Consider the following 22,079-nt stretch of genomic DNA (forward strand, 5'->3'; position numbering starts at 1 on the left):
TGATTTAGCCAGAGTAAAGTCTAAGTTAAACTTTACTTTTTTGAGGAGGGCTTTGGGCTGCTTTGCAATAACAGTGAGCTGTTTAATACGCCATGATTTCCCCCAAAAAATAAGATTCAATAATATAGGTCTTTGTTTTAAAACCTTTCCACATCTTGATTAACAAAATGATTTATTGTCATTTATGTGGGTTTAAACTTTATCCTGGAACTGCCTTTTACCAGAAAATAAATTTGCTTTAGTAGGTCTACAGAATATTGTATATTCATTATGCAAAATCTGTCAGCTCACAGAGAAATTCACTGTCCTATACTCAATCACTATATAAACCCTAGATAACAAATGCTATGTATTGGCCATTGAGAGGCTTTGAAGCCACCGGTCGGCTATATTGGCACTCTGTAGTAGGAGTAGTTCTCCATAGGAATGAATGGAATTCGACAGTATTTCAATGACAAAATTCCATGCATTTAAGTATTTTGTTGTTGTAGTGGGGACAGTAACATTAGTACTCTCTAAAAAAAATACTTTAATACTTTTTCATTTATTTTTATGTTTAGCACACATAATATAATTTAAAAGTATGCATTAAGGTGTATAATAGAATAAACGTGTCAAAAACTAATGAAGACATTAATAAATGTCTTTCTATAGCTTTCAAAATATTTTGTACGATTGAGTTGGAGTGCCAAGATGGCTACGCGGTGGCTTCAATACAGCGCCCCCTGTCAATCATCCAGGGTTTATACACATCATTGACTACACCAGGTGGCGCTATGCGCTCACTGAGGTATAATATGAACGTACGCGCTAACCTAAAATAAAAACCAATAGTGAACTCGCAGCACAAACAGTTCCGGTTTAGAGGTTGTGTTGTCAAGATGTCTGTCCATGATCAACTTGCTCAATGTTTGTGTGATCTAATCAGGTTGGTATTTTATGTACATATTTTTGTCTGAAGATGTTAGATATTTGCCAAGCTAACTAGACAAAACATTGTGCGATTGATTGCTTTAGTCAGCTAGTTAGGTATTATAGCTAATCAGCTGGCTAGCTAGCTGTCAACAGCACATCACCTACGTTACAGCTAGCTAGCTAACGTTAAGCCAGCTATTATTTTATCAGAAGTAATTCCTAGCCTATGTTCATCTGTTTATCAATATCGACTCGTCATTTTTCTTACTAAGCTAACGTTAGCTCTCGAAATCGCGTATTATCCGTGACGTAGGGTTTTCAGCGGTTAGCTTCGCCCACGCACGGTTGTTGGCTGCGTGTGAACTACAATTCCGAAGCTGAGTGTGTGTTTTAACGTATAGAAACGTCAATCATCGCTTGCAAAACGGTTTCTGAAACATACGCTGATATGCCACCCCTTATCTTTCATGTCAGCTAGAAAGATGCATGATACATTTACACTTACTGTAGCAGTTTTATACAGATCCATAAACTGTGTGTGCATCCAATTGATGAACAACTACACTTCCTCCCCAGTTACGCTTACACACAGGTGTTCAGAGCAAGTTAGATAGCTAGCTAATTAGCACAGGTCATCACTAGTTACCACAGTCATAAACCCTGCCTATTTCTACAATTTCTCTTCTTAAAAATCTGATTTTAAACCTAACCTAAAATTAAGAACAAAAAGCTACTTTTTTATTTCCATGAATTTTTACAATAGCCAATTTTGACTGTGGCTGTGTGGTAAGTGACAACCAGATGACCGCTTATTTCTTCAATCTTTCTGTAAACAAGCAATGCAACATGGCCGTGTGGGAACACTAACACTATCAAGATGTGTAGTCATTTAAACATTTGTTTTTTGAAAATTATTTATCTGATATGAAAGATACGTTCCTTATGTTTCCATAACCTTACAGCAAACAATGCGTTTTTAGCATTCAGAACGATCGTTGGGGATCTTAACAAACCTCCCCTGGCCAGAATATACTGTCCTCAATAGGGTATATCAGCATATGTTTCGAAAACCGGTTTGAAAGCCATGATTATTTACGTTTCTAACGTTAAAACACATGGAGCCAATGGTGGGCGAATGTAACCGCTGAAAACCCTACGTACAGAGAAGGTTTTTCGAGAGCTAGTTTAGAGTATAGATAATCAGTTTGACAGGGTTTCTGGACCTTGTTCAGTAGTAACGTTAGGCGAACGTTGCAGGTAGAAATGTCATGAATAGAGCTGCTATAGGTCATATGGTTCTGATATAGCTTATTCGACATGTCAGAGAGGCATGTTTGCTCTAGCTAGCTACATATCTGAGCATTCAGTAGTAAACAAACGCAGATGGTTGCAGATAGAAATGGCATGAATAGAGCTGATGTGATTCCATATTCTACAAGTCAGAGATGCATGTTTGTTCTAGCTACATTATACATTTCTATCTGAACGTTCCACAACGTTGTCTTACTGAATGGGCCCTACCTTTTCTGTAGAGCAGGTCTGTCACCTTATCTCTTATAGTTCTCTCATTACCCCAGGTTGTTGTGGACATTGCTTCTGCCATGCGTGTTTCTGTGCATGCTCCTGACCGCCATCCTGGTTGCGCTCGTCATGGGTGTGCGCGTGTGGCTGCAAGCGAACAGGAACGCACGGCGAGCGCGTGATGGGCGTCCCACAGTGGCCTTCTTTCACCCATACTGCAACGCGGGAGGTGGCGGTGAGAGAGTGCTGTGGTGTGCCCTCAGAGCTTTGCAGAATAGGTAAGGGAAAATTGCACATTCAATGCATGTCATCGCACCTTGATTAAGCTAAGCCACACCAGCTAATAATCACTGGTGACAAATATTCCTAGCTATAGGATTTTACTACAGAGTGCGCAGTGCATTCAGCATGAAGAAGTTACTTTGGCTTATCTACCTAATCTGAGCTTGCTACCCATGTTCAAGCATTATGTTGATTAGAATGTTGAGACAGTATGAAAAAATCCATCTCCAACAGTAATTTGTTGCCATGTTCATTAGGCACCAAAGGGAAGAAAACAGATTGGAACAGGGAGGGACTTAACGCCCATTTTAGTTTCCCCTTGCGTAACATTTTCTGTTATGTGCCCTAATGAACATCTCCCAGTCTTCCACATTAATTCACACACCTGGGTCATATTCACTAGGAACCAAATAGAAGCAAACAAACATACAGGGGAGGGAAGTACTACCAACGGGGAGGGACTACCTGAACTTGTCCAATAAACTATTGTTTTCGTTGCAAAACGTTATCCATTGCAAAAGGGTTTACTACTGTATGCAATAATAAATATGGTCTTCTCCACGTCCCAGGTACCAAGATGTCAACTTCATGGTGTACACGGGCGACCAGGGTGTGACGGGTCAGCAGATTCTTGATGGCGCCCGGCTGCGCTTCAACATCCTTTTACCTCGACCCGTCCAGTTTGTCTTCCTCAAACACCGCCTATTGGTCGAGGCCAGCCTCTTCCCCCACTTCACTCTGATTGGTCAGAGTGTAGGCTCAATCTTCCTTGGTTGGGAAGCCCTTACGGAGTTTGTCCCAGATGTCTACATTGACTCCATGGGTTATGCCTTCACTCTGCCTGTGTTTAAATACCTAGGGGGATGTCAAGTGGCTAGCTACGTGCACTACCCCACCATCAGCACAGACATGCTGTCAGTGGTGCGCGAGAGGAACCCCAGGTAGGTAATCGGCTCAGAAGCCTGTTTCCCACTACAGACCCCGCAGCCCTTGAGACAGTCTAACTAGGGGAATATACAGTGGCTTGCGAAAGTATTCACCCCCCTTGGCATTTTTCCTATTTTGTTGCCTTACAACCTGGAATTAAAATTGATTTTTGGGGGGTTTGTATCATTTGATTTACACAACATGCCTACCACTTTGAAGTTGCAAAATATTTTTTATCGTGAAACAAACAAGAAATAAAACACTAAACTTGAGCATATAACTATTCACCCCCCTCCCCAAAGTCAATACTTTGTAGAGCCACCTTTTGCAGCAATTACAGCTGCAAGTCTCTTGGGGTATGTCTCTATAAGCTTGGCACATCTAGCCACTGGGATTTTTGCCCATTCTTCAAGGCAAAACTGCTCCAGCTCCTTCAAGTTGGATGGGTTCCGCTGGTGTACAGCAATCGTTGTCATACCACAGATTCTCAATTGGATTGAGGTCTGGGCTTTGACTAGGCCATTCCAAGACATTTAAATGTTTCCCCTTAAACCACTCAAGTGTTGCTTTAGCAGTATGCTTAGGGTCATTGTCCTGCTGGAAGGTGAACCTCCGTCCCAGTCTCAAATCTCTGGAAGACTGAAACAGGTTTCCCTCAAGAATTTCCCTGTATTTAGCGCCATCCATCATTCCTTCAATTCTGACCAGTTTCCCAGTCCCTGCCGATAGAAAAACATCCCCACAGAATGATGCTGCCATGGGATGGTGTTCTTGGGGTGATGAGAGGTGTTGGGTTTGCGCCAGACATAGCGTTTTCCTTGATGGCCAAAAAGCTCAATTTTAGTCTCATCTGACCAGAGTACCTTCTTCCATATGTTTGGGGAGTCTCCCACATGCCTTTTGGTGAACCCCAAATGTGTTTGCTTATTTTTTTCTTTAAGCAATGGCTTTTTTCTGGCCACTCTTCCATAAAGCCCAGCTCTGTGGAGTGTACGGCTTAAAGTGGTCCTATGGAAAGATACTCCAATCTCTGCTGTGGAGCTTTGCAGCTCCTTCAGGGTTATCTTAGGTCTCTTTGTTGCCTCTGATTAATGCCCTCCTTGCCTGGTCCGTGAGTTTTGGTGGGCGGCCCTCTCTTGGCAGGTTTGTTGTGGTGCCATATTCTTTCAATTTTTTAATAATGTATTTAATGGTGCTCCGTGGGACGTTCAAAGTTTCTGATATTTTTTTATAACCAACCCTGATCTGTACTTCTCCACAACTTTGTCCATTACCTGTTTGGAGAGCTCCTTGGTCTTCATGGTGCCGCTTGCTTAGTGGTGTTGCAGACTCTGGGGCCTTTCAGAACAGGTGTATATGTACTGAGGTCATGTGACAGATCATGTGACACTTAGATTGCGCACAGGTGGACTTTATTTAACTAATTATGTGACTTCATAGCAAAGGGGGTGACTACATATGCACGCACCACTTTTCTGTTATTTATTTTTTTGAAACAAGTTATGTTTTTCACTTCACCAATTTGGACTATTTTGTGTATGTCCATTACATTAAATCCAAATAAAAATCAATTTAAATTACAGGTTGTAATGCAACAAAGTAGGTAAAACACCAAGGGGGATGAATAATTTTGCAAGGCACTGTAGCCTGGTCCATATCTGAATGTGCTTTAGCCAACGCCTCTCTGACTGTTATTGTCAATGTCATCTGACTACCATTGCATGACAATGTTAGTCAGAGAAGTTGGCTAAAAACTCACCTACAGATCTGACCTAGGCTTGACCTAGGCTAAGATCAGGATCAAATCAGGCTAAGGGGAATATGGGATTTGCAAATACTCTGGGAATTTACCAGCACTAACTAACACGTTGCACTGCTATCATTGTTATGACTGTCATCAAGCCTGCATCAATCAGTGTTGTTCATGTTGTAACTTCGGTCCACTTTTCACTTAGTGAGTCATTGACATCAATACATGACTTCCTCTTGTTGTGTATGCTTCCTTTTACCTCACCTGATCCTATCATGTTATCTTTCACCATTCCCTAACCAACCTCCCACTATGTTTCCAGGTTCAACAACGCAGACTACATCTCCAACAACCTGTTCCTGAGCGCGGTCAAGGTGGTCTACTACTGCCTGCTGGCGCTGCTCTACGGTCTGGCCGGCTCCTGCAGCGACGTGGTCATGGTCAACTCCAGCTGGACCCTGAACCACATCCTGACCCTGTGGCGAGCAACCAACCGCACCTGCCTAGTCTTCCCGCCCTGCGACACCCACGCCTTCCTCCAGCTCCCATTGGAAGAGGACTCGGACCGGAAGTGCCATTCCATCGTTTCCATTGGTCAGTTTCGACCGGAGAAGGACCACCGGCTTCAGATTCGCGCCTTCCGAAAGGTGCTGCAGAGGAAAGAGGCGGGGCTAGTTGCGGGGCCGGGAGGAAGGGAGTCGCTGAGGTTGGTGCTGATTGGTGGATGCCGGAACCAAGAGGATGAGGATAGGGTGTTGATGCTGAGGGGGCTGTGCCAGGAGCTGGGCGTGGCGGACAGGGTGGAGTTTAAACTCAACGTACCGTTTGAGGAGCTGAAGAGGGAGTTGGGGGAAGCTACGGTGGGACTGCACACCATGTGGAACGAACACTTCGGCATAGGTAAAAACAGAAATAGAATTACTATCATTCTATACTACTGTCATTCGATTTCTATTATTAAAAACACCTGGAGTGGCTATTATTCCAATGCAAAGCTCATTCTCTCTACATACTCAACATTTAGTACTCTATAATCCTGTACTGAATGGAGTCCTGATACGCTCTATTCAACAGCCCATTCTGAAATTGTAGTACATTGTTCTGTTACAATATGCTTTTGTTAATCACCAGTGCAAAGACCTTGTTTGATTGCTAACATCCTCCTCGATATAAATGAAAGGTGAAGCCATACAGGCATTTTTACTGCCCATAGCAAGTTTCCCAAAATGGTTAGGTTGCTAGCCAGGTGGCGGTTATCACTAAAATGCTTGTGTACCTTCATCTTTCAGTGTTCAATATAAATGCAGTCTTAGGTAATGCAGTTAAACATCCAGCAATGTGTCTACCTAACTTTTAAAGCCAGCACTTACCCTGTACCCTCTGCTCTCCTCTGTTCCCAGGGGTGGTGGAGTGCATGGCAGCTGGGACCGTCATCCTGGCCCACAAGTCTGGAGGCCCCAGGCTGGACATTGTGGTGCCCTACGAGGGCGGCCAGACAGGTTTCCTGGCCGAGGATGAGGATGGCTACGCAGATGCCATGGAGCGGATCCTGGCCCTGTCACCCTCAGCCCGCCTGGAGATCCGACGCAACGCCCGCCTCTCAGTCACCCGCTTCTCCGACCAGGAGTTTGAGGCCTGCTTCCTGGCCGCCATGGAGCCTCTCATGGGGACACTGGAGCGATGAGGGGAGTGGTATGGGTGGAGGAGTGTCTGTGGGTGGAAGTGTGTGTGTGTCACAGGCTCATGGGTGTGTGTGTGCAACAGGCTCATGGGTGTGTGTGTGCACGTGCATGCATGCGCATTGATACCTGGTTGATTGCATAGATTTGTGTTGGTGGTTGAGGGACTAAAACTCATGCTTGTACTGCCTTGGCACATTTTGGCATACTAGCCATTCCTTTAGTTGACATAGGATACAGATTGCGTTAAAATGCACAAGGAATACCTTGACTTAAATGAAAGAGAGATGTATTTATTGACATGTCAGTCCAGGCGTCCACACTCTTTCTAGAGGGCCGTACTGTATGTTTAGTATTTATGTTTTCAAGACCCATTCCATTTTTCCAATGTATTTGTACTTGAGGCATAACATTTTTTGTGCTCGTCGAACCTCCTTCAAGTTCCCAGTCTCAATTGTTAAAGCATACAGAAATCTGGCTAGTAGACTAGATGAGTGCTTGTCTAGCAAGGACTGGACACAACTGCTCACTGTGATTTTGATGGCATTCCAGGTTGTATTTTTGCTGTCAAACTACAAATCTCAGAAGATTTGTTATAATAAGAAAATTAGGTGGGTGCTTACATTTGTCCTATTTCACACACGTGCATGTGTGAAATTGACATTTTTGTTTTTTTCATATCCCAGTCAGGGATCAGTCATTATTGACGGCGACCCTGGAGCAATTAGGGTTAAGTGCCTTGCTCACGGGCACATCAACATTGTTGACCTTGTCGGCTCTGGGATTTGAACCAGCGACCTTTCAGTTACTGACCCAGATCTCCTAACCGCTAGGCTACATACAGTATTAATGTGGTTCTTGGGATGTGAAACACTTCTCTAGGCGTTGTGAGATCTTATCTCTTGTGTAGTGTGACTACAAAAAAGACAACCTGGAATGCCGGCAGTGTGTCTGACATTGAGGATGACATCCTTGAGAGGGTAGGGACGAGCCTGTAGAGACGAACTTCACAATCCTGATGATGACTGTGCTGTAATAATTATTTTGTTACTGTTTAAAATAACTAAAGTACTGTTCTGTATCCTAAGTAGGAAGTATTTTTTATATTAAAACATTTTATAAAATTGTTTTTGTCATCTTTAGTGCAATGATAAATTAATCAACAAGCATTTTAGAGTACAATGAACATGTGGACGTCAGTGTTTGAATGATGCCGGGAAAAAGGACATTTTGCCCTATTGTCAAAGTAAAAACATGAATGGGACGATCAGAAAACACAACTGTTGTACCGGTCTTCTTCTTGCACCCACAATTTTTTACTTATCTATTTCTTACTTAACACTTATTTTTCTTAACTGCATTGTTGGTTAAGGGCTTGTAAGTAAGCATTTCACTAAGGTCTACACCTGTTGTATTTGATTTGTCTGTTTTTGCTAGCACTGCCTCCGCATATGGCGGCTATTTTGAAGGTTTTACTTGCAATTATTGTGATATGTAGTTGTTTGCACTGATTGTAAGTGCATCTGCTACATGACTGAAATGTAAATGAACATGTGGCAAGTTTAGTTCCAGGAAGAAGACTACTTCAAAGTAATGAGATTTCAGCCTGTAGGTCAATACTGTTGACATTGAAATAAACCAAAATAACTAAGGTCAGTCAGTGCCTTGGCAAGGAGGAGGTGACAGGAGGGAGAGGGCAGGGTAGAGGCTGATCGTACTGTATTTAAGGAATGGGGGAGTTGATGATCGAGGTGTTTTGTTTTATGCTGGACAGAAGATGAAGTGGTGTGTTGTTCTCCTGCTGGCCTTGCTGCAGTCTTTGTGCTGCTCAGGTAAGTGATATACAATCCTTTCTGGTGTAGAACTCAACTTTGCAGCTGCCTCTGATAGTGCTTCTATACATGCCTCATTCTATTTACTGTAAGTCGCTTTGGATAAAAGCGTCTGCTAAATGGCTTATTTATTTGATTTGTCATTTGCGTCCGGTCAGGTGAAGTCAGGGTCAGGTGAAGTCTGGGTTGTGTTCATTGGGCACCAAACTGAAGAAAACAGGAAAATGGGGAGGAATAAGAAATGCTTATTGTTGGTTGTTGTTGCAAAACTGTTTGCTACGGTGAGCCCTAATGAACACGACCCAGTTCAAGGTATTATATTAATCAATGACAAAAAATAATCATTCACAATGTTGACAACAGGGACCCAGGACAATATTACCTCCCAAATACCCCTGATGTGAAATGTACTGTATGTGTGCTCAGTCTCCTCTGTTACCTTTGACCTCTGCAGGCTTGCCCCTGTACCAGTCAGAGCTGGCTTCCATGGCAGACAAGGCTCTTGTCGTGACCATGACCCAAGTCAACAATCTGTACGCTGGCCTTCGTCTATACCGAGTCACCCGTGGCTCTGTCAAAAGGGTAGGTGTCTTCTCACCCCTAACCTCATAGTGGAATGGCTACATTTACAGTGCCTTCAGAAAGTATTCATACCCCTTGACTTATTCCACATTTTCTTGTGTTACAGCCTGAATTTAAAATTGATTAAATATACTTTTTTTCTCAACCATCTACACAATACCCCATAATGACAAAGTGAAAACATGTTTTTAGAAATGTATTGAAAATGAAATAAAGCAACTGAGTTAGGAAGGACGCCTATATATTTAGTGACTGGGTGTATTGACACCAAAGTATAATGAATAACTTCACCATGCTCAAAGGGATATTCAATGTCTGTTTTTGTTTTTTTACTCATCTACCAATAGGTGCTCTTCTTTGCGAGGCATTGGACAATCTCCCTGGTCTTTGTGGTTGAAATTCACTGCTCGACTGAGGGACCTTACAGATAATTGTATGTGAAGGGGGAAAGATAGTCAAACACTTATTGCACACAGTCAATTCAACTTATTATGTGACTTGTTAAGCAAATTATTACTCCTGAACTTATTTAGGCTTGCCATAAGAAAGGGGTTGAATACTTTTCAGATTTTCATTTTTAATTCATTTAAAAAAATGTCTAAAAACATTCCATTTTGACATTATGTGGTATTTTGTGTAGGCCAGTGACACAAAATCTCAATGTAATATATTTTAAATTCAACAAAATGTGGTAAAGGGGTCTATTCAATCCACATTGCGGGAGTTCAGCCATGAAATTTAAGGGCAATGTTCCTGTTTTAGTGGTAAACACTGCATATGTCAGCTCAATCAGAAATTACCTTGACATTAATACAATTTATTTATGGTACTTTTTCTCCCTGCCTCATGGGTCTCCCGGTCACAGTTGGCTAGGACACAGCCTGGGATCGAACCTGGGTCTGTAGTGATGCAGTGCCTTAGACTGCTGCGCCACTCGGGAGGCCTTACCTTGACATTTCTATCGCGGAATCTGTAACACTTCAGCTTTACAGATTGAATATAGCTCCTACTATAGGAAAGTACTATTTCTCAAATTTTGTGCACAACTTTGTTTACATCCCTGTTAGTGAGCATTTCTCCTTTGCCAAGATAATCCATCCACCTGACAGGTGTGGCATATCAAGAAGCTGATTAAACAGCATGATCATTACTCAGGTGCACCTTGTTCTGGGGACAATAAAAGGCCATTCTAAAATGTGCAGTTTTGTCACCAACACAATGTCAGATGTCTCAAGTTGAGGGAGCGTGCAATTGGCATGCTGACTGCAGGAACGTCCACCAGAGCTGTTGCCAGAGAATTGAATGTTCATAAGCCGCCTCCAACATCGTTTTACAGAATTTTGCAGTATGTCCAAGCGGCCTCACAACCGCAGACCACGTGTATGGTGTCGTGTGGGTGAGCGGTTTGCTGATGTCAACGTTGTGAACAGAGTGTCCCATGCTGGCAGTGGCGTTATGGTATGGGCAGGCATAAGCTACGGACAACGAACACAATTGCATCTTATCGATGGCAATTTAAAATGCAGAGATACCGTGACGAGATCCTGAGGCCCATTGTTGTGCCAGTCATCTGCCGCCATCACCTCATGTTTCGGCATGATAATGCTAAGCCCCATGTTGCAAGGATCTGTACAATTCCTGGAAGCTGAAAATGTCCCAGTTCTTCCATGGCCTGCACACTCACCAGACATGTCAGCCATTGAGAATGTTTGGGATGCTCTGGATCGACATGTACGACAGTGTGTTCCAGTTCCCGCCAATATCCAGCAACTTCGCACAGCCATTGAAGAGTGGGACAACATTCCACAGGCCACAATTAACAGCCTGATCAACTCTATGCAAAGGAGACGTCGCGCTGCATGAGGAAAATGTGGTCACACCAGATACTGACTGTTTTCTGATATGTGACCAATAGATGGATATCTGTATTCCCAGTCATGAAATCCATAGATTAGGGCCTAATTTATTTAAATTGACTGATTTCCTTTATGAATGGTAACTCAGTAAAATCTTTGAAATTGTTGCATGTTGCGTTTTAGATTTTTGTTCAGTATACATTAACAAGTCTATCTAGCCTACCAATTCCCTCACATCCCTGAATGGCCTCACAGGCACCATCCCACTTCTGACACCAATGTAGCAAATCAAACTTTCTAACCTCTGCTCACTTGGTGAAGATCGTAGCAAGCATACCTAGGTATGGGTCGTTACATTACTGGTTTTTTTTTCATAAACGTCATCACATAGATGGGTTAAATACGGAAGACACATTTCAGATGAATGCATTCAGATGTACAACTGACTAGGTATCCCCTTTTCCCTTACCCTTAATGTTTCTTGTCTTCCAGGTTGTTCCTATAGGATTGAACACATATGACCTGATGATTAACTTTGGGATAAAGGAGACAGACTGTCTGAAGAGCTCTGGAGAAGACCCACAGAGATGTGCTTTCAGACTGGGCTTCTTTGTGGTGAGACCCAATCCTAGCAATCTATGGCTTACACAGGCAGCCCAATTCTGATATTTTTCCTGATTATTGGCAAAAGAAAATAAATGATTTGTCAAAAGACCAATTAGTGAATAAAAGTTCAGAATTGTGCTGCCTGTGTAAACGCAGCCTATGAACTCAGTACAAGAAGTAGATCAGGGGCCGTATCAAGCATCTCAGAGTAAGAGTGATGATCTAGGATCGGTTTTCCCTTTTAGATCATAAGTAATAAAAATACACTATGGACAGGGAGGACCTGATCCTAGATCAGCACTCAACTCTATACACTACTTTGAGACTGACATTTTCTGATAAAATACCACACTGACTCAGTACAATAAATAATTCCTCCCCAATACATAGCTAACGAAGGATTGGGACTGATAAATACATGACCACATCTCTTTAGCAAATTATTTTCTTGACCCACAAATTCAAAATATTTTCTAAATCTAGGACCAGATGAACAGGAAAAATACCTACATAAACTGCAGTAGCTGTATTTTACATCAATACCGGATAACAATATGAGCAAATTGTTTGCGTTTGGTCCTGGACAGAGATAACTGTGATAGTCCGCTAAAGGGTTTGTGGGGTTCATCTTTAAACTGACGGTTTTTAGGACAGTCTACTGTTGACAGACTCCACACACTGTTGATTTTGGCATGGGATGCTGTGTTTGTTGTGACAGACAGGGGAGAACAGAATGTCACCAAATTAGTTTTTCTCTGTCCTGATCATTCCAACAGGACTGGTGCCTGTTATAAAAGCTAGGTTTATAAACGCTAAAGATATAGATTTTTAGATAGAGGGAAGCCTTCATTGTGCATTCATACTGTACTAGCATACTGATCAAAGTGCTTTAATGTATGCCCATTCTTTTCTTCTCTCTTAACTGCCACTAATCCTCCTTTCCCTCGTACCCTCTCTCCCAGCCGGCCGCCTCCTGCGCCGCACGTGTGCGCGTCACTGCAGAGTTCACCCAGGTTGTGTCCCTGAACTGTGGCCAGGACAGCTCCAGCAGCTCCGAGTCCAGTAGTGAAGAGGTGAGAGAGGGAGGGACAGAGAGAGGGGGGATGCCCAATAGATGAAGAGAATATAAGGGTGTTTTCACCTTATTCCTCTTTAAAATAACCGATCTCAGTCCTCTTTAAAGTGAACTCTGGGGTGAAAAAAAGAAAAATAACACTGCCCTTGGATTTGAATGAGGACTCGGCTCTCTTGCCAGTTCACTTTAACATTTATGTGGTCTGAGTCCTCTTTGCATTCACATTGCTATGCTTAGAAAATAACCAAGATTTCTTTCCAACATTTACTCAATGCACTCTGGGTAAATATACAGTGCACGACAAGCCATACATACCATCAGAACCTGTTATCGGACAGCCAGGGATGTCCCTACATACATTTTGGAAGCTAATAATGTAGTTTGCATTTAGTTACAAAATAAGACATACTAATTATAATCAAAATATAATATTTACATGTAATAATTACTGGTAACAGGATAAATGGCAGAACAATCATTGCAGATTAAATAATGCTTTAATTGAAAATGTTATACTTAAAATTGTACCGCTAACCTGCACATCATCTTTTTTAGTTTGTGGCACTAATGTGAGGGGCTATGGCAGGGGAAACGGTTTTGCAGGAGCTTGTAGTACTTGGTGGGGAAGTAATGATAAGTGAACCTGGAGAGCTTTGTGTTCACATTGCACAAGAAAAGTGAGCCACCTCTCGAGATGGTCTCAGTTCGGTTTGCTTCGGGGGCTCTTCTGAGGGGTCTGAGTTCCTTTGAAGCATTCACACTGCACAAAAATGTAAGCAAACCGGACTGAGTTCCCAAAAATTGTCTTAAAGGGACCAAGTGCGAAAACACCCTAAGAGATGCCCAATCCCAAAATCAACCCCTTTTAGGGCCTTTATCTTTAAGGATTTGATACGTACAAGTGATATGATAAAAATTCCACCTAGCCTATCAGAGGGCAAGGTTTAGTTAATACCATTCATCTGATACCTATCCAATCCTTTCAGATGGACATTGAGTGCCTAGAGGTAGGGGCTAGGGTTCAGTTTGGGATTGATCATCAAAACCCCCGTTTATACCTGGTTATAACTTGCGTCATTTGTCCTGATCATGTCCACATTGTGATTGTGCCCACACTTTTAGACAGGCGTAGACAATCAAGACACATTGTGATCTGCTTGTGATCAGATCATCCTGCCCACCTCCGGAGGTAGTCAGACACACTTTGTGTATGGATATCTTACAAGTGTAGACAGATCTTGACAGAGAAACCATTTAAAGGGTGGAATAATGATGACTTAAAGTCATTGATTGTGTGCACAATCAGAATGTAGACAAGATCAGGACAAAGGATCCATGTTAGCACCAGGTATAAACAGAGCTGAAGTGTCCGGCTGGGCCATACAGAAAAATAACTAAATCCAGATTCTCTATCAACAGAACTTCACGAGGAAGAGGCAGCAGTTGAATGTGCAACCATTCGGGAACAGGGGTAAGCAAACCTAGCCTGTTCCCAAATCTGTTCTTGCGGTCTTTCAATCTCCTTTGGTCAGTTGGCAAGACGGCGCAAACAGATCTAGGAACCAGGCTAAAGCAAACCTGCTTCAGGTGACACCAATGTATAGAACACAAAAAATAATCATTGTGATAACCAAAATAATTTCCTGCTGCAGGCCCTGCCCCAACTGGCTTCTCTGAGGCCCCTCTCTTTACCAGCCACTCTTTCCCCAGACAGGAAGTGGAGCCTCAGCTGATCCCAAGGGGCGACAGCATCAGCAACCACCTGGAGTGACTCGGCAAGACACACAAAGAATACACTATTCAGTGATGTGAAACATTCGGAGTGTTGCAGATATAATTGTACTGTATAGAGCTGACACAATTCCCTATTCTATCTGACAGACAACTGTGTCTGTTCTACACAATACATTTAAATCTGAACATTCTGTAACGTGATCCTCCTGATCAGGCCCCTGGGGACTCTCTCTGTACCATCAGGCCCTGACAGTACTTGTAGGAGAGCAGGGAGCTTAGGAAGTTCTGATGGTAGCGCTGGAACATTATAAGAGAACATTTCCAATTAAATTGATTACTCGTCTGAATGAGTCGTCGTCATTCATTTTCATGATCAGTAAGTGGGACATACACGTTTCTTTTAGGGAAATTGTATCCTCTGATGCCTCTGGAATGTAATAGATGTGATCACTTCTATGAATGACAAATGATCCACTGGCCATCGTCATTGAAATACACATGCAGGGATCTGAGTGATCCTGTGTCACCTGTGTATGCAGGACATGTGGCGACCACAAGGCGGCACTCAAAGCCCATCAACGCTGAACCCAGAGCTACATTCCATCTTATTATCATAGATATGTGTTTGGCTGTGTTTATACAGGCCGCACAATTCTGATATTTTGCCAAATTATTGTCAATAGAGCTGATTTGACTAGTCAAAAGACCAATTAGTGGAAGAAAATGATCAGAATTGGGTGGCCTGTGTATAAACGCAGACTTTGTTCTACACTGAGTGTACAAAACATTAGGAACACCTTTCTAATATTGAGTTGCACCCCCTTTTGTCCTCGGAACAGCCTCAATTCATCGGGGCATGGACTCGATAAGGTGTCGAAAGCGTTCTACAGGGATGCTGGCCCATGTTGACTCCAATGCTTCCCACAGTTGTGTCAAATTGGCTGGATGTCCTTTGGGTGGTGGACCATTTTTGATACATGGGAAACTGTTGGGCTTGAAAAACCCAGCAGCGTTGCAGTTCTTGACACACTCAATCCGGTGCGCCTGGCACCTACTACCATACCCTGTTCAAAGGCTATTAAATATTGTCTTGCCCATTCACCTTCTGAATAGCACACACAATCCATGTCTCAAGGTTTAAAAATCCTTCTTTAACCGGTCTCCTCCATCTACACTGATTGAAGTGGATTTAACAAGTGACAACAATTAGGGATCATAGCTTTCACCTGGATTCACCTGGTCAGTATGTCATGGAAAGAGCAGCTGTTTTGTACACAGCGTATATGTATGTTTATTATACCAGTGACGTGTAGAATACTCTTCTAGAATACAACAGGACACGCCGAGTGGTGTAGCACGTAAAAATAGTAAGTCCCCGCAGCAATGTTCCAACATCTAGTGGAAAGCCTTCCCAGAAGAGTGGAGGTTGTTATAGCAGCAAAAGGGGGAACAACTCCATATTAATGTCCATGATTTTGATGAGCAGGTGTCCACATACTTTTGGTAATGTAGTGTATGTCAGATCAAGGAAGGAAGCATTAGATGCTCTAGCCTCAATATTTAAATTTCATTATTTCACAACAGTAGGGATAAAGGGACAATCTGGGATTGGTACATCCAATTTGACTTTTCAATTAATTATACATAGCCATTGATTATTTTAGAATAATGCCTTTTGAGCTTAATTACACCTGCCACAATCAAAACCCAAAATATAAGCTTGTTTTACTCCATTGCATTCCCGGTAAACGCTGCAGATGTCGGCTCAATCGTAAATTACCTTTAGATGGCGCATAGTTGACAGGCGCAAGTGAATTCAATCCCGGCCCTGGTAAAAAATAATAATAATGAATAGTTTGCATCCATCTAGGAATTCTTGAGTGGTTAGATTGCTCCAGCCCCATTCCTTAGCTATTTTGCAAAAATGTGTGTTTGAATTGCAGATTGCCCCTTTAAGGTAACCAATAAATGAACCATAGACTTGGTGATAAACGAGACAGTGAGACATGGTCGAGGTATGACTTGAACATTTATATTGTGATCTTCGGTTTATATGCAAGAAGAGACATTCAGTCTGCAATCTCCCCCCGTTTTCTTCATTTAGTTTCATTTGGCCCCCAAAATCAGATACACAACACTTCAATAATTTAATGCCTACTTCAGTTTGACATACTGCAAACCAACAACCTGAAAAGGATGATATTCAGTCATGAAAATACACAGGCTCTGGGGTGAAGTTTCCCCTAGGTACAGATCTAGGATCAGCTTTCCTGCCCCCAATCTTAAACATTAGTGGTAAAAATGCGAAACTGACCCAGGATCAGCGTCTAGAGCCAACTTCACCAATACAGAGTCTCTCAAGGGCATTAAGCAAGATTAATATGACAGCATGTTTTAAATGTGTCTAGTAGTGGTCCCAAAACATTCATGGCCCACTTAAGTTCAGTACGGTCATTCAGCTTTATGTGGTTATGGTCACCATCTATTGCTCTGGTGTTCCGATTTTCCACCCTTCTCCCAAAGTGTGCACTAGCATACTTCCCGTCATGGATTTAACAATGTTGGAAACCGTAGCTAATGCTTATATCGATCCAATCCTGGATGGTCACACTTCGGGAGCAGAGTGGAGAATTGGGACGAAGCCTACATTTAACTTTTAAGATGTCAGCACCTTGATGCCCATTGATATCCAGGCTTATTAGGACAATAAGCACTAGCACCCTTGAAATGAAGGCATTGCTGCAAGACCCCCCCATGATCCTCACTGAGTGCGAGACAGTGAGCGGAGTCGCCGCACTGCACTTTGGCAGGAGAAGCAGGAAACTGCACAACACTGGGATGTTTAGGCCATAAAATCAGGATATATAGGACAGAGTAGAAAGCAACATTCCATTTTTATGCGAGCCAGGCAGGAATGTGTGGGTTAATTTTGCCAGTCAGGTCTAGTCTAATGGTCCTGACAACATAATTCAATGCTCAGTCCCTTAAAGCAACAATGTGTCATTTCAATTTTAGCCACCATGTTTCGAAGAACTGAGTATAACGTAAACTGCACCTGGAGCACAGCTGTCCCCACTCTATACACTATTTCTATGATTTATAGGCCATGTGACAATCTAAAGGCGGCGGGGGCCAATGGGAGGGGAGCAGAAGCTGTTACTGTACAGATAAACAGAAGCAGATGTTCATTATGCACCAAACATTTTAAAACATGTTGCAACGAAAAGCGAAATTTTTTGTTTCTTATTGGACAAGTCCAGTGAGTCCCTCCCCGTTTCACAGTCCGTTTTCTTCTGCTTGGGGCCTAATGAACACGACCCAGAGGCAGGTCGGTCAAACCAACACAACCCACAGACTCACAGGGCCTTTGAAGACATACACACGACATGCCTCATGCCGTTTCTGTCTTCAGTTAAGCAAAAAATGTTATTCATTAAATAAAAAATGTACTATGAAAAAAAAAATCCAAGTCACAAATGTTTCCAGTTGCACAGTCATGGTTTCATGCCTTTGGGAGGAGGGAATCTCCTTTTTTCGTTTGGAGATTATTTAGAGAGAGTGCAATAGCCTGTGAAAAAATCCGTCCATCTGATTTGCGTGTCGCCCAATCGCAGCACAGAGAGCGAGACACTTGTAAAACATTCAGGGAATACTTAGGAAACGTTAAGAAAACTCAGGGAATTCTTAGATCATTGATTAAAAATAACCTTTCAGCCTATAAGCTACAGTTTTTCGATCTTATCTGCATCTCTCCAACATACTTGCAGCTTTCTCTTCATGATTTCCAAACAAATTGATCTTACCTTTAGCAACTAGCTTGAAAAAAACGTAACTATAAAATAAGAAAATCCTTTCATGTATTAAATAATTTCATATAAAAACAGAGGCAAAATAACAATCCCTATTACAGAGAGGCCTTCCTTTATGGGCTGTCCCCCATATCCCCTTCTATCGCTCGCTCTCACTCACACACACGCAAACATACACGGGTACGCACACAAACGGATACACACACACGCACATTCACCAAAGAGCTTCACGTTTTACAGCTCGTCTTTACAGCATGTCCATGCAGTACCAATGCAGAATAAATCCTAACGGCGTTATTATGGTTTTCTGATTACGTGGCACAAACATATGGCGAAGAAGAAGAAGCTGATTCATGGTTTGGCGTTTCCTTATTTACATGTTTAAGTATTCACCATCATAATCATGGAACACGAGGAGTTCAGTTTGTCAATGTCCACTGACGGTCCTGTGATAGATATGATAGATCGAAGCTCCTCTCCAAGAGAGGTGTAAAGTAGGCATCATCCAACAGTCTCCTTTTCGACCACTCCCCTGGTCAGTGTGTCAGTTTGGTGTTGCCCCCCCTCTTGGGTGGGGCCGGCGGGGGCCCCCGCCGTAGTGTTGCATAGCCTGAGACGTTCCCCCCCGACAGCAACTCGGGCGGTGGAGGGGGCAGCGCCAACTCCATGTCGTCCATGGTGCCCGCGGCGGGCTCCAGCTTGGCGCCGGAGAGGCGGGACGAGGAAAGCGAGCCCTGCCGGCTCACCGACTTGCGCTTCAGAGTCTGGTTCAGGTCGTCCATGAAGTTGCCCGGCTGGGGGGTGCCGTTGTTGCTGTTCCCCTTGGGGGGCGAGGTGGGCAGGGGCAGCTTTGGAGTCGGGGACAGGGCCGGGGGAGGCGGCTGGTTCCGCTGCAGCGTGGGGGGAGGGGCCTTCTTCAGGGAGCCCTTGCCCCAGGAGGAGTTGATGGTGGAGGGGGGAGGGGGACCAGGAGGGGCGGGGGGTACTTTCGGCTGGGGGTTGACCACTGCCACCTTAGGTGCCCCGACGTGGCCGTCACTGGGCAGCGGGGGAGGGGGGAAGAGATCAGAGGCCGGCGGGGGAGGGGGGAAGTAGGCCACGGCGCACTCGGGCAGAGGGGAGGGGATGTCGGCGGTGGACTGGCGCTGCTGGCCCACTTGACCCACTTTGGCCTGCAGGGCCAGGGGCAGGTTGGCCAGGTTCAGCTTGCCTGGCTTGGGGGGCGCCGGGGGGCCGGCCGGGGAGGAGGAGTCCTTAGAGGGAGAACTACCGAAGGATACGGCAGGGAAGGAAGGGAAAGTGGAGGGGGACGAGGAGGACTTGGGGGCAAACTTGCTGAGAAGGTTCTTGCGTGACTCCTGGTATTCAGCCGAGGAGTTAGACTTGATGCTGGAGGCCTTCTGGGGGGTGGTGGGCGGGGGCTTCCTGCCCCCCCAGCCAGAGGAGCCCGAGGAGGAGGTGGAGGAGCCTGATGGGGACCTCTTCAGGGGCGAGCCCAGGTTGCCGGGGGGGAGAGGGGGAGGCGGAGGGGTGGGGCCAGTGATGGGAGGGGGAGGTGGAGCAGGAGGGACAGGACCGGTGACCGGAGCAGGTGGAGGCGGGGGAGGCGGGGGAGGGGGAGGGAAAGGCAGGCTGCTCTCGGAAGGGGGTGGGGGGAACTCAGAGGCCTGTTGCTGGGCCTGTCCACCGCCTGGCTGCCATTTTGGTTTGGCCTTCACCGCAGGAGGGGACAGGGGGGCTTTGGGGCTCTCAATGTGATTGGTCGACAGTGTGGACCTTGGGAACTGGCTTGCCATCTGTTTGACCAGGGAGGTGGTGGTGGGCGGAGCCGTGAAGGACAGGGGTGGTGGCTTGGAGAGGCTGTGCTGCTTGGGAAAGGTGGGAGGGGGCTGGTTGGGGGTGTGGCCTATCTGGAGGCTGTGCTGCTTCTTCATTGACACCGGAGGAGGAGGGGGCGGGGGTGGGGGAGGAGTTGGGACAGCAGGTGGGGCGGGAGGGAGAGGGGAAACAGGGTAGAGGGGCTTCGGGGCACCGTGGTGGAGCAGAAAGCCTGGGGAGAAGGTTTTGGGTAGGGAAGGGGGGGGAGCAGGTGCAGGTGAGTACTGCTGCTGGGGAGGTGGAGGGGAGCAAGGCACAGAGAGCTGCTGGGGAAGTGGCGGGGGAGGAGGGGGAGGTGGCGGGGGAGGAGGAGGCGGAGGAGGTGCCGGGGGCGACTCAACCAGTCTGGCAGCGGGGGGAGAGAGGTCCTGGGGGGGAGGGCTGGGGAACTTCTGGGCCAGTGTCTGCTGGAGGGCGTTGGCACCGTAGGGCGATGGGCACAGGCCTGGCATGGGGTCTGGGGGGGGTGGAGGAGGAGGGGGGATGTTGTTGCCCTGCGGCGGTGGGGGTGGTGGGATGAACTGGGGCAGGGCGGCCGAGCTGGAGGGCCCGAGCCTGAGTGCGGCCATGGCTGACCCCAGAGCGGGCATGGAGGGCGGGGGAGGGGGCGGAGGGGGAGGCGGGACATTGATGTTGTTGACCAGCGGTTTGACAGCCGCCTGATGGGGAGGAGGCGGGGCTTGGGCTGGCGCCCTGGGCGGGCTCTGGTGGTTGTTTTGCGCCCTGTGGTGATTGGCGGCCTGGTGGGCGGCGTTCTGGTTCTGCAGCCGGGTGATGGTGCTGTACTTGGCAAACACGGTGGGGCCCGAATGGTGAGGGGTGCTGCTGGCAGGCAGGGGTGGCGGGGGAGGGGGCGGCGGGGGCGGGGGAGGTGGTTGTGGAGGGGGCACAGCTTGGTTGTAGCTGCTGCAGGGCTGAGGGGACAGCTGTTGGGGTGGTGGAGGAAAGTCCTGTTGGGGTGGTGGAGGAAAGGGCTGGGGGGGCAGGGAGGGAAAGACCTGGGTGTAACTGCTGCAGATCTGGGGGGGCAGCTGTTGGGGTGGTGGAGAAAGCTGGGGGGGCAGGGAGGGTGGTGGAGGGGCGGGCTGGGGGGGTGGTGAAAGGGAGGGCTGGGGGGGTGGTGAAAGGGAGGGCTGGGGGGGCAGAGAGGGCAAGACCTGGGTGTAACTGCTGCGGATATGGGGGGGCAGCTGTTGGGGTGGTGGAGGGGAGGGCTGGGGGGGCAGGGAAGGCAAGACCTGGGTGTAACTACTGCGGATCTGGAAGGGCAGCTGTTGGGGTGGTGGAGGGGAGGGATGTTGGGGTGGTGGAGGGGAGGGATGTTGGGGTGGTGGAGGGGAGGGCTGGGGGGGCAGGGAAGGCAAGACCTGGGTGTAACTGCTGCGGATCTGGGGGGGCAGTTGCTGTTGAAGCGGCGCGGAGGTACCCCCCTGTAGAGTGTGGGTGTAGCTGCTGCGAGTCTGGGGAGGTGGCTGCTGTTGTGGCTGTGGTGGCGTTGCCGAGGCAGGGGGCTCCAGTTGTGGGGTCTGGCGGTGCGCGTGGGCAGGGTGGGGGAGGGTTGCACCTCGGGTGGACTCCCTCATCTGTGTGGGGACAGAGGAGTACACACAATGAGCACAGGATGACCATGGAC

The 22,079-nt window shown here is 46.0% G+C and overlaps 3 protein-coding genes across 4 annotated transcripts in view; 2 read left to right on the plus strand and 1 right to left on the minus strand.

Annotated features, from left to right (window-relative positions):
* Window positions 1-36: 36 nt before the first annotated feature.
* LOC311112587 (GDP-Man:Man(3)GlcNAc(2)-PP-Dol alpha-1,2-mannosyltransferase-like) lies at window positions 37-8,201 on the plus strand. Of its 2 annotated transcripts, none has more exons than XM_084155729.1 (5): window positions 37-928; window positions 2,493-2,714; window positions 3,288-3,659; window positions 5,718-6,295; window positions 6,796-8,201. In XM_084155729.1, exons 1-5 carry the CDS (start codon window positions 882-884, stop codon window positions 7,077-7,079), a joined length of 1,503 nt encoding a protein of 500 aa, XP_084011855.1. In that variant the 5' UTR covers window positions 37-881; the 3' UTR covers window positions 7,080-8,201. The 2 variants fall into 2 exon arrangements, with proteins under 2 accessions (XP_084011855.1, XP_084011856.1); XM_084155730.1 differs by having other exon boundaries at window positions 841-928; window positions 2,476-2,714.
* Window positions 8,202-8,789: 588 nt separating this feature from the next.
* Window positions 8,790-15,106, plus strand: LOC311112589 (secreted phosphoprotein 24-like). The gene is given in 7 exon segments (XM_084155733.1): window positions 8,790-8,834; window positions 8,837-8,906; window positions 9,361-9,488; window positions 11,837-11,959; window positions 12,913-13,023; window positions 14,445-14,496; window positions 14,678-15,106. Coding segments are annotated over 7 exon segments (633 nt in total). The 5' UTR covers window positions 8,790-8,804; the 3' UTR covers window positions 14,797-15,106.
* Window positions 15,107-16,769: 1,663 nt separating this feature from the next.
* LOC311112503 (uncharacterized protein) overlaps window positions 16,770-22,079 on the minus strand; it is a 70,698-nt gene continuing 65,388 nt past the window's right edge. The window contains exon 17 of the mRNA XM_084155636.1: window positions 16,770-22,029. Within this exon, the coding sequence (XP_084011762.1) occupies window positions 19,105-22,029 (2,925 nt within the window). The 3' untranslated portion in view covers window positions 16,770-19,104. The remainder of the gene's footprint in view (window positions 22,030-22,079) is intronic.

The sequence above is a fragment of the Coregonus lavaretus genome (assembly GCF_964263955.1).
Source record: "Coregonus lavaretus genome assembly, chromosome: 38".
NCBI lineage: Eukaryota > Metazoa > Chordata > Actinopteri > Salmoniformes > Salmonidae > Coregonus > Coregonus lavaretus.